Genomic DNA, 12,898 nt, shown 5'->3' with positions numbered 1-12,898 from the left:
AGTTCCAGTGGAACTCGTCCAGCCCTCCCCCTCCCGGTTTGCCACCGTTGAGGGGTCGAGCGCAGACATTCTGCCCGCTGTCATCAGCGCGGCCCCTGCCTCAGATGTTACAAGCATGACGCTTACGTCACAGCTCACCAAAGCCGCTGTATCGCCAGCCGATCAAAGCACGCTTCACACTCAGCCCCTAGCAACCCGTGCAGTCGCATGGACGAAGCTTCTCTGGGTTTCAAAATGGGTGCTAAACATCATAAATGAAGGCTATTCGCTGCATTCGGCGCGCGTCGAGACCACGGTAGATTCGAATGTAGCACATCTACTTCGAGCCGAAATTCAGAAACTGTTGAGCAAAGGGGCAATAGAACCCTTATCTCAAGCTCAAAGCGAAGGGGGGCTTTACAGCAGATACTTCCTGGTACCCAAGAAAGACGGGGGTCTCAGACCCATACTAGATCTGCGGCAACTGAACAAAGCGCTTATAAAGCATCAGTTCAAGATGCTCACGACCAGAAAAATCCTCGCGCATGTTCGCCAAGGTGACTGGTTTGTTTCGATAGATCTAAAGGATCTATCGGCCTGCTGCGCATGGGCCCGCTGCAGTTCTGGCTCAGAGAGAGAGTGCCTCACAGTGCGTGGGCAACCGGTCGTTTTCGCCTCATAGTCGATCAAGCGTGCATCACAGCTTTGAACCCCTGGGGGTCGAAAGACGGGTACCATTCAAGTGTAAGCCTGGGGACTTCCTCGAGACTGAGGGTGGTGTCTACGGACGGATCCAACGCAGGATGGGGAGCGCTGCTCGAGGGCAGACCGCTTTTTGGCCTGTGGTCAGAGCGGGAGAAGCTCCTCCATATAAACTGCCTCGAGATGTTAGCAGTGAGCAAAGCGCTCATGCGCTTTCGTCCCCTGGTAACGGGGTGCCACATTCTGGTACGTTCAGACAACGTATCAGTGGTATCCTACATAAATCGCCAGGGCGGCCTCAGGTCCCTGACCCTGTACAGGCTAACCAGGCGCCTCCTGATATGGGCACGCAGCAACCTGCTCTCGCTGAAAGCAGTGCACGTGCCGGGACTCCTGAATGTTGGACCAGACAGACTGTCCAGGAACCACGTTCCGACAGGAGAATGGTCTTTGCACCCACAGACAATACGGCTGCTGTGGAAGAAATTCGGCAGAGCGGATGTAGATCTGTTCGCGTCTCAGGAAAACGCTCACTGTCCAGAATTTTTCTCGAAAAGCAAGGACGCTCTGACCCACTCGTGGCCTCGTCGTCCTCTCTATGCTTTTCCCCCTGTCTCCCTCCTAACCCAGGTGTTGGAACGGATCAGGGAGGAAGGATGCTCAGTGCTGCTGATAGCGCCACTCTGGACGAGCCAGCCTTGGTTCCCAGTTGTAATGCAGTTAGCAAGCACCGCCCCGTGGCCAGTGCCTCTGAGGAAGGATCTCCTTTCTCAAGCCAATGGTTCGATTTGGCATCCTCACCCAGAGCTATAGTCCCTTCATGTGTGGGCCATCAACGGGTATCCGCTGACCTCCCACAGGGAGTGTTAAACACGATCACGCAGGCCAGAGCTCCGTCTACACGACGTCTCTATGCCTCTAAATGGTCGGTATTTTCTGGTTGGTGCACAGCTTGTGGAGTGTCACCCCCGGATTGCGGAGTGGCAGAGGTTCTCTCTTCTACAAGAGCTGCTGGATAAGGGCAGGACCCCTTCCACGCTCAAAGTATATGTGGCGGCCATAGCAGCGTTTTCTGAAACAGCGCTTGGCCAGTCTATAGGAAGGAACGATTTAGTCATCTGCTTCCTCAGAGGAGCTAGGAGACTGAATCCTCCCAGACCTCCTTCAGTTCCTATATGGGACCTTTCTACGGTACTGGAAGCCATGAAAGGTCATCCCTTTGAGCCTTTACAGGAGATTGATCTCAAACCCCTGTCGTTCAAGACAGTGTTTCTTCTGGCTCTCTCTTCAGTGAAGCGCATCGGGGACTTACACGCGCTCTCAGTGACTCTACGTGCTTGGAGTTTGGGCCTAATGACTCGAGGGTTATACTCAAACCTTAGCATGGTTATGTTCAAAATCCCTAAACACACCGTTTAGGGCACAGGTCATTTCCCTGTCTGCCCTACTGGTCACTGGGGAAAATGAGGACGAAAGTTTTCTCTGCCCGGTCAGGGCATTGAGAGCATATGTGTCTCGCTAGTCTGTTTTCAGACAGACGGAGCAGCTTTTTGTTTCGTTTAGTGGGCGTTCTAAGGGACTAGCCGCTTCGAAACAGAGCCTATCCAGATGGATAGTGGACGCAATAGCTCTAGCTTACACAACCAAGGGCATGCAATGCCCTTTGGGTGTCAGAGCGCACTCCACGAGAAGCATGGCTTCTTCGTGGGCCTGGTCAAGTGGGATTGCCTTGCAAGATATCTGTATGGCGGCAGGCTGGGCCTCCCCGTCTACATTTATAAGGTTTTATAACCTAGAGGTTCCCGCTCTTCAAGCCAGGTTACTATCGGTCCAATATGGCCAAAAGGGGATAGACTGAAATTCAGTCTTGTTATATATGGCTATTATACATAGCAGGGCCGCTCTAAGCCGCATTTTTTCGGAAGATAGTGGCTAATTCCCTCTTCTTCCAGGATTCCCTGTGAGTCCCCTGGGTGATTATGCACTGTATGTACCCCGGCTGGTCGCCTTGGGTCTATGGTGTCAGATCCCAGCACGCACGACGTTTTACATTAAGTTCCCCAAAGCGTAGTTTACTACGCAGTACGAGAGTATCTCTCGTAAGAGAACGTACTCGGTTACTAAAGTAACCTCGGATCTCTCTAGAGAGAGGAACGAGTACTGCGTATCATGTCGTGCATGCACTCTGTTTTGCTTCACTGTTAAAAGAAGCCAGCCCAAACCGGCTAGATCTGGGGTTATCAGTACGGAAAGTTACAGAAACTGGGAAAGAGGAGTAAACTTTATAAAAGCCTATGGTTTTTTGGGTCTGTTAGGTTCTGTCTTCCGGTCACTAGGTAGCTGTGGTGGCCTGACCAGACCTCTCTAAGAGAATAAACTTTTTCTCTATAAAACAATTTGCCTCTGAAAGTTGTCTTTACCTGTTGATGCTGTTAATTAATATTGTATTAAGGGAATTGCCATAACATTATGAAATGAGATTAAAGTAAAAACATGATGCCTAATGTTTGGAGTTTGGTGCGTTTTGCTTTTCAAACAGACAGCGCTACTGACTCAAACTCACAGCGCGTGCAGAGAACATTGACTGAAGCGATGGAGCCACTGAATGTGAAGTTTATGCAACAATAACACTAATATAATTCAGAATTATTTCTTACCTTAAAATCTTTGTCTTCAAATAGCGTTATTCTTCTTCTGATGTAAATCCAATAAGCTTATAGCTAGTGTGTCTTCCAAACTCGACGAACAGCAGAGGACTGATGGTTATGAAGGTAAAACAGTAGCAAAACTCGAACATTTGAGAACTTGTACAATAAATATTTGTACTTGTACGTGAACATTTACACTCACAGCTCCAATGTGAAAACCTGTAAAATAAAAATCTGAAGTTGAATGTTGAAATTTGCACTCGCAGACAATAGTCACAAACCTGCATTCTGAATTTGAAGCTGCAGACAAGTAGTCACAAATGTGTAAAATGCCATTCACAGAAATACAATGACAGACACAAACGTGTAATATATATTTGCATTTATTCTTACATTCGCAGTACAACCTCAATTAGGCACTTGCAACTTAGTGCTGTGCAATTAATTTAATTTCGAATTTGAACGATCACTATACCAAAATAGTACAATCGAGTAAAAACTATTATTTTGCCATGTTCTGTTTTGCAAGAACACTCTTATTTTGTCTTGTGTTCTGCTGAATGACACGTGCACATCTGCCCCTCCCGCCATAAACTCTCAGCTATACAGTCATAAATTGCAAGCACAATTTATCAGGTCATTTAAAAGTACACACTTAAATGTTTATAAAGATATATAGCTCATAAATGTGTGACAAGTGTTCGCTGAGTTTTGTTTATGTTTAGAGATGTGCTCAAGAAAAAAAAGTTCACGAGACGCAGTAAGCACACCCTGTTTTATTTTTTGTTTGTTTTTTTACAAAAGCACAATGTTTTGTTTTGACTGTAAGTGGAATCTCACAGATTCTTTTTTCAGATTTCTTAAGTCTGTATGACCATAAATGATGGAGTATTTTAAGTCTATGTTGCTGCTATGTAAAAAAAAAAAAAAAAAGCTTGCCGACGCCAGAGGGTTAATGTTACATTTTTTAATATTTGCGCTGTTTTATTGTTGTAATATTGATTATTTTCTCATCCAGTTTTTTTGAGAAAACACTGTCTCCCTTGCCTCCTCGGAGGAAATGTATATATTTGTTTGTTTTATTGATGTTTAATGCAGTTAAAATAAAAAAATGTAAAAAATAAAATAAAATAAAATCTGCCATTATGACAACTTCCTAAATAAATGTTACCTCTTGTATAATTACTTTGTTATATTTTGTAAAAACACATGTGCACAATAGCAAGATACATTTGTTTTCAGTTTATCAGAAATTAATTTAAATCTATTTGCTTGTGTATTTGTAGAGAATTCATTTGACCCTGCAAAAATAGCCTCTATGCTTAGGGAACTGGGTGATGATTATGATGAAAAAGTGATCCAGCCACTGATGAAGAATGTGCAGAGAGCTGCAGCTGATCAGGTGAGTCCAAATGGTCCATCTTCAGATAACGATCAACAATTCTAACGAATGTTTGTATCAGTTTGTGAACATTGGATATTTTATCAATGTTACTTTGTTCCCAAATCACTAATTAGAGGTTGGTCGATATAATGATTTTGCCGATTCAGTTATCAGCAATAATCCACAGTGAAAGTTGATTAGGGCCCAAGCCCTGAAAGCTTAGCATGCTTGAAATTGCATGAAACTCAACAGAAGCATCACATTTATTGGCCAGTAGACATGTGCAAAGTTTCAGAAAGGGTGTGGTGCAGGGGCTCTATAGCGCCACCTTTTGACAAAAGTGGGGGGGTTAAATTTATCTATAATAACAAAACTCGGTACATATATTCTTCTCATCGAGCTGGACAACTTTCTAATTTACAGTCATTAGCTCCGACCAACAGGAAGTTAGATATTTTGGTTTGAAGTGGATTTTTTTGGAGCATTTTCTCCCTGCATCTCTGTGTGTGTGTGGGGGGGGATTTGTTTGTTCGGTGAGATTTGATTTTATAATTAGGGCCCAAGCCCTGAAAGGGCGAAGGCCCTATTGTTTTTGTAAGGATTATTAGGGCCCAAGCCCTGAAAGGGCGAAGGCTCTATTGTTTTCCTAAGGGTTATTATTAGGGTCTAAGCCCTGGAAAGGGCGAAGGCCCTATTGTTTTCCTAAGGGTTATTATTAGGGTCCAAGCCATGAAAGGGTACTTTTGGGGCCCTTAACGTGCTCGAAAACTCTTGAAACTTTGCACATGGTTCAGATCTCGCAGCCATCAGGGCCGGTCTGAAGCTGGTACCCGGGCATGGCAGGGCGGCTCGACAGCACCCCCTTGAACTGGGTGCAAAAACTTGGTCCATATATCAAACATGCTCGCATGTAATAATATGAAACTGCTTACACATAGAGGGCCCTATCTTGCACCCAGCGCAATTGACTTGTACACCGACGCATGTATCATTTCTATTTTGCACCTGCGAACGGCAGACTTTTCCCTCCACAGACGCACGTCGGTAAATTAGGGAATGAACTTGCGCTCGGGTGGGGCGGTTTAGCGAAAAGAGTTGGCATGTTCGGGCGCAAACGCTCCCTGGTGCTATTTTGGAGTTTAAAAAAACAATTCCGCCAATGACCAGGAAAAACCTAGTCTAAATACAGTGACGCGTTGCGCGATAGTCAAATGCTATTTTAAGGGCGCATGCTTGGCCATTATGTACTGTAGCGTGTGAACAACGCGTATACACTTTGATTCTCTAATCTAAACGGATGCCGCAGTTTTAATTTTTGCAAATCATACATTTTTACAAGGAAAAATATTAACACACGAGGGAAATCATTGTTGTGTCCATGAAGATGTGAAAAAATAGGCATAAATCTAGCTTACACATTTACCCTAATTATTATATGCCTGTTTAACCGAAGCTTATTTGGGTGGGTTTCTCCCATCCCCATACATTGTCACTTCTCTGTCTTTTACGGCCCTGACGAGAACGTCGGTCTCCTCGGCTGTGAACCGCTCCTGGCGTGCGTTGGCAAATTCGCCATTATAATAGCAATCCGCCATGGAACAAGCGAACCTGCTCTTAAAGGGAATGTGAGAGGACACTCTGATTGGTTTATTTCACGTTACGCCCAAACCACACCTATGAATAATGAAGCTACTTCAGACCAACCCATTTTAGATTTGCGTCAGGCGCAAGAGTCATTTATCCCGCCGGTATAATAGCAACAGCGCCCGGGATCCGCCCACAAAGTTACTTGCGTTTCTGGACCAATAAGAAAGGGGGGTTTCCAAACGGGAGGTTCCTCGATGGTAAGATTTATGACCATTTGTTTTAAGGGTGGTCAGACATGGGCCTTGCTGTTTGTGTCCATTTATATAGATATAACTCGCACTGCATTCTATGAGAAGGTGATGTACATGATTACATGAGGATTAAATAGATTGGAGACACAATACAGGTGGGGTTACACTGACAGTTGGTTCTTTCATAAAATACATAGCAAAAGACACTATACAAGACAGTAAATCCTTCATACAGTAGGTTGGGGTGCAGGTTCCTTTACAGATCAGTTCGTCCAGAAATGAATGCAGCAAAAGTCGGTTATGGCCTCTCTTTCTTCCAGTGACCACATCCTTTAACAGAAATAAAACCAACCTATCTGATCGTAGTCATGGTAACCAAGACCTTCTTGTCCTAGTTGGGAGATGGCACCACAGATCCCAGTATGAGTTTTAAATATTCTTTGTTAAGCATAACAAATAATTGTGTCTGATTGGTCTGTCGTTACAACACCAAGCTGCGGAAAGGCTCGGACTGACCGGTGAACCAATCTCCCTTGTTGTGTATGGTGTCGGCATGATGAAGGTGACAGTTGATACAAGACAGTATCTCGTGACAATAAAAGTGTGGACCTCACGAGGAACCCTGAAGTTCCACGAGATGATCTGCTATGGGATAGACATCGCCAAAGTGGATCGAGTGGTGAGATCGGAGCGGCTAGAGCAGTTTTCCCTGAAGCTAAGCCGGGAGAACTGGCCCGCCCAGAGAAGATCGATCTATTGATCAGTACTCGAGAAGGCCGATTAGCTCCGCAAAGACTGCAAAAGGTCTGCGACCTGGTGTTGTGGGATGGTCCTCTGGGCAAGATCGTGAGTGGTGTGCATCCAGACCTCTTTGAAGAAGTCGAGGTGACCACATGACAGACGCACTTCGCTCACTCAATGAGGACGGTAGCCGTCAAAGTTGAAGAACACACCAGGCCAGGAAGCCATTTGGAGCAAGAAAGCGGCATAGAAGTTCGAACGACAGCAATAAAGAGGTCCTTGAGTGGCTAAAATGGGATAGTATCGGTGCTGCCTGTGACCCTACATGTGGAGGGTGTCGCTGTGGAAAGTTCCCAAAGGGAGGAAAGGAGATATCCCTAGCTGATGAGAAAGAGATGGAGATAAAAAGGCAGGTCTAACCTTCAGAGAGAGAGACGCCCACAGCGACCAGCCACACTGGGATGCGAAGTACCCCTGGAAGGAAAACCCAGCCTAAGGGCTGAGAAGCGGCTCATGAAAGACCCCCTGTGGAAAGAGGTTTACATGAGGCAAGTCCACGAGATGGTGGGGAGGGGAGCTGCTGTTAAGCTCACTACGGACGTGATGGACAGCTGGAATGGTGCTGTGTGGTGGGTGAGCCACCTAACCGCTCCAAATCCCCAGTCAGTGACTACGCCAGTGCGCCTCGTCTGGAATAGCTGCCAGGAGTTCAGAGGGGTGAGCATGAATAGCATTTTGCTCAAAGGCCCAGACGTCCTAAATCCCATCAGAGCGGTGCTCCTCAGATTCCGGGAAGGAGAACATGCAGCCATCAGAGACATCACCAAGATGTACATTTCGGTTTGGCTGGAGGAACAAGACGTCCATGTGCATCGGTTCCTATGGAGAGACTCACCGAAGGATGAGATTGAGGATTATGCTGTCGTGAGGGTGAACATGGGGGACAAGCCAGCGGGGTGCATTGCACAGGTTGCCATGCGAGAGACCACGAAGTTGCCCCAGTTCTCTGATATGAAGGAGGAAAGAAGGGTCATCGAGGATGACTCTTACGTCAACGACGACCTCCTCACGTTCCACAATGACCCACACTGTCTAAACAAGATCCAAGAGGGAGTAGAGAAGATACTGAAAGCAGGAGATTTCTACCTCAAGCCTTGGGTCCGGTCAAAGTGGGAGGTGGGATGGGCCAGAGTCCAAGCCAGTGACTCTGACGTTGCCCAACCAGATAAGGAAGGAAGATAACAAAGCCCTGGGGGTTGGTTATCTCGTGCAAGAGAACAAACTCTTTGTAATGGTCTCCATCAACTTCTCTAGAAGGAAGAAGAAGATGAGAACTGAGATTGACCTCACTGAAGAAGAAGTGGAAGTAAAGACACCAAACCCACTGACTTGTCGTGTTCTACTGAGCCAGATCGCTGGGCTGTATGACCCGATCGGTCTAGTAACACCTGTGAAACAGAAAAGAGTGATCCTTGTTAGAAGAGCCTTCCAGGATGCTGACAAGCTTACTAAAGACACCTGGGATGAACCTCTGTCTGACGAGCTCAGAGGAAAGGCAATTGAACTGTTCCAGTGGGGAGTTTATTGAGCTATGTAGCATAGTAAAAAATTTGACTAACTTTGTGAGATTGCGATGAACTGAGATGAGTGACAGCTTTTTAGTAATTATATAGGGAGCTCTCTTTATGTGCTTTTCACGCTGAAAAGAAGACCTAATGAACACGTACACATTGCAAAGTTTCGGAAGGGACATCCATATGAATAATAGGACCTATTAAATGCCACCTTTGTTATATTTCATTGTCAAGTTATTTTTGAATGGATCTATTTTAATGTTCTTTCAAGTGTTGCTTTTTAATTTTTTTATTATTTGAAACTAGTAAAAGTGAGACTTCTTGAGCAACCTAAACATGTAAGCAGTAATTTTTGTTTGGGTCTGATATCTAAAAAAATCTTTTTACTTTAATTATATGGTAACCACATGACAAAGTTAATTATGTCAATGTTTAATGTTTGACAACATTTGTAGTTAATAACACCTGTGTTTTCTCTAGGTGGTGACTGTGTTCAGTGATAGCGTGGACAGCATGTGTAAGATGTGGGTTGTGGAAAGAGCAGAAGTGGCCTCGGAAAAGCAGCTCCTCAAGGCTGCCGTCACACTGGCAATCTATGTGAAAGAAACCTGCCCTGACATGACAAATGTAGTCGAGGTCGCTATGACGGGATTCGTCAACAACCGTCTAACAAACTGGATTGCAAAGCAAGGTGGTTGGGTGAGGACAGTTTTATCAGATGTTATGTTCACTAAAAAAACTTAACTATACTTGGACTATAAAACTACTAAACTTGTAGTTTACTGAGAGTATACTTCGAAGTGTACTTTCATAAACTCAAAAATGTGCTATAAGTATTTGACTAGTAAACTATCAGTATAGCGAAGTTCACTTGTATTATAGTTGCCGTACAAACAAAAAACTTAGTTGTAAACTAGTTGTGTACTTAAAGTTTACTACTGTTACACTTAAAAGTATACTTTCATACAGTAAAAAGTGGGACAAACCCTACACATACAAGTATACTTCTAGTACAGTGATATTAGCATACTTAGTCCTTAAAGTTTTCTTAAAAATATACTTGAACTTCACTTAATAAAATGAACATGAAGTATACTTATCTTTCGTAAGGGATTGTATTTTATGGGCATTCAGTGGGTAGTCCTTAAAGATGTTGATCTTACACACAGCCTCAGAGCTGAAAATCAATAGCAACTGTGAGTTTTAGCAGACCAAGTCCCATTATTCCCAAATTATTCCCAAGCAGCACTTGGGGTCTCATTTTTAAAACTGTGCGTAGGATCCTTACTAAAAGTGTGCGTGCGTTCGAAAGCCAAAAATGGCATACGACAAAATATATTCAAACTTATAAAACCTTGTGTACGCCAGAACCTGCGCAAAATTCCCTTAATAAAACCCAGTCGGTAATCTCCCAATGCTCCACTTGAAACTTCGGTCATTCGACCTTTTACCATCATGTCAATTCTCAATTGATGTTGATTAATATGCGCGAGGGAGGGAGAGCAAGACAGTTTGAAGACGGCGAGAGTGTGCGCGTGCAGCCGGAGGAGGGTCTCTCTCTCTGCTCGTTCTTCAGTAACATGCGACCTGTCACATCACTCAGCGATCAAATAAGGCTTTGGTGGGATAAAAATGTGCTTAGGCAACCGCAAAAAAACGCAATATGCGGTGGCCGGTGTTGATTCTGTGGCGCACTGCCACGAATTAGTCTATGTGTGGGAAACACTGGAGAGAGAGACACACCACACGCGTCCAAACCTCAGCCAGGTGGTCGCTGAATAAAACTCCCACAAATACCACGGAACAACGTCAGCATTACTTAATCCTATGACCAGTGTTCGTAACAGCTACCGTATGCATACGAATAGCCTACAACTTAGCTATTTGCAGCTCCCTAAAAACAGTGGCAAGCAGTTTTATAGAGGCATTCGCATTTTCCATTTGGACCCACAAACTTGCTTACCTATAGTTGCAAGCCATATAGAGCAACGTGTTTCCACTTTCAAAGTGTATGGCAATATTTCAGCTAAGTCAAACAGTTAAAAGATGATTTGAAAGTTTAAAACTTATCGTTGTCTTGAAGAGCAAATCCCAGCACTCTGCTAGTGGGGGAGGGGCAGTGCAGCCTCTCCAGCAACACATAGCTGCCTGTGGACGCCTGTCTGTAAATAATGTCGGGAAAAAACTATCAGCGAACGCAGCAGCCGTGTATCTGCCGATACACGTAAAAAACGCAAATAGCGCCCCTATATATCGGTTGGCCGATATATATACTGGTGTTTCCACTTTCAAAGTGTATGGCAATATTTCAGCTAAGTCAAACAGTTAAAAGATGCTTTGAAAGTTTAAAACTTATCTTTGTTTTAAAGAGCAGATTCCAGCACTCTGCTAGTGGGGGAGGGGCAGTGCAGCCTCTCCAGCAACACATAGCTGCCTGTGGACGCCTGTCTGTAAATAGTGCCGGGAAAAAACTATCAGCGAACGCAGCAGCCGTGTATCGGCCGATGCCGATACACGTAAAAAACGCAAATATCGGCCCTATATATCGGTCGGCCGAATTATATACTGGATTTAATGTTCAGACAGTAATTACCGATGGAGGAATGAAAACTCCACCCAGAGGTAGTCAAACAGATCTGGACCAGATTTTGCGAAGCGGAGGTAGACCTCCCATCATGTGTTTCTTCCAGTTTCCCGGGAGTTCTATCCAGAGTTCGCCAACAAGGGTCTTGCCTCTTACTGATAGCGCCGACAGTTGTAGACAGCCACATGCCCCTCCACTCTCAGGGTTTATGTGGCCACTCTTTCAGCTTGCCACACCTTGGTGGACAGGGTGCCACTCGGGAGACATTCTCTGTTCACTTGCTTCATTCGTGGGGCCAAACAACTGAGGCCACCTATTAGATCTAAGATCACTTCATGGAACTTAGCTATAGTCTTTGAGGGTCTGGTTGAGACCCCCTTTGAACCTCTACAGTCAGCGTCTGACAAACTTCTGACCCTAAAGATGTTTTTTTCTAATGGCTATAACTTCTTTAAAAAGAATTGGGCATATGCAGGCTCTTTCAGTGTCATCATCCTGCTTAGATTTTGCCCCAGGTATGGTGATTTTGCATCCTCATCCTGACTACCTGCCCAAGGTTCCTTTCTCGACTGTACATGTACACCCTTGAGGCCTTCTGCCTTCCACCGTTCATAACACTGGAGCAGGACAGATCTCACAGACTGTGTCCAATCCGTTGCTCTTCAGGCCTACGTCCACCGCACTAGCCAGTGGCGTAAGTCAGAACAATTGTTTGTCTGTTATGGGGGCACCAAGCAGACCATGTCATATTGGGTCAGTGATGCTATTGGCTTTGCCTATGAACCGCGCAGTCAAGTTCCACCAACGGGTCTAAGGGCTCACTCCACCAGGGGGGTCGCCTCCTCTAATGCTCTGGCAAGGGGTGCCCCCTTGCAATTTGTTTGTGATGCGGCAGGCTGGTCCTCTCCGCACACATTCATAAGATTTTATAGTTTGGATTAGGGATGTCAATTTTCACAAATTCTCATGATCGATCGTCGTTTAAATTAACGATCAATTAATCGATTAATCGTTAGCCTTAATACTGCAATATGCGTTTGCTGCAGTGGCATGGCCAACAGCATGACAGGGTCTTTAAATCCTGCTCAAAACGCGATGTTCCCCACCAAATGAATGAGAATGGTTTTTAATCTAAATAAAGGGCTACTAGGATTGTAAAATGTTTCGATGTGATTGATCATTTAATTAAATTAATTATTTAATAATCAAATATAATTACTACTACTAATGCAACGCGTCACCAGCGCCGCCTTAGATGCGTGCAGAATGTGTGACTGTTGTGGACGTGCTCTCCCTGGAACAACGCACTGAAGACGGCAACTAAACCCAATGCATTCACAAAAATTTTATACAATAGTGTTCTCATGTTATGTAATATGTCAGTCCCAAATTATTCATCGTTATAATTAGTCGTGCATTTCTGTTTGAGCTGCGCGCGCTGAATGAAT

At 44.8% G+C, this 12,898-nt stretch overlaps 2 protein-coding genes across 3 annotated transcripts in view; both read left to right on the top strand.

Moving 5' to 3' along the window:
- LOC306990928 (uncharacterized protein) overlaps window positions 1-12,898 on the top strand; it is a 370,388-nt gene that overhangs the window by 209,904 nt on the left and 147,586 nt on the right. The gene's annotated exons all lie outside the window — the stretch shown is intronic.
- LOC306990927 (bcl-2-like protein 15) overlaps window positions 1-12,898 on the top strand; it is a gene marked incomplete at its 5' end in the record, with an annotated part of 38,744 nt that overhangs the window by 21,824 nt on the left and 4,022 nt on the right. For both annotated transcript variants that reach the window (XM_079598274.1, XM_079598273.1), the window contains 2 exons: window positions 4,616-4,731; window positions 9,347-9,565. In XM_079598274.1, coding sequence (XP_079454400.1) covers window positions 4,616-4,731; window positions 9,347-9,565 — 335 coding nt within the window. The remainder of the gene's footprint in view (window positions 1-4,615; window positions 4,732-9,346; window positions 9,566-12,898) is intronic.

Source organism: Phoxinus phoxinus, assembly GCF_949152265.1.
Source record: "Phoxinus phoxinus genome assembly, chromosome: 22".
NCBI classification, from domain to species: Eukaryota; Metazoa; Chordata; class Actinopteri; order Cypriniformes; family Leuciscidae; genus Phoxinus; species Phoxinus phoxinus.
The sequence above is the reverse complement of the archived record's forward strand: the minus strand, read 5'-3'. Positions and strand labels throughout refer to the sequence as shown.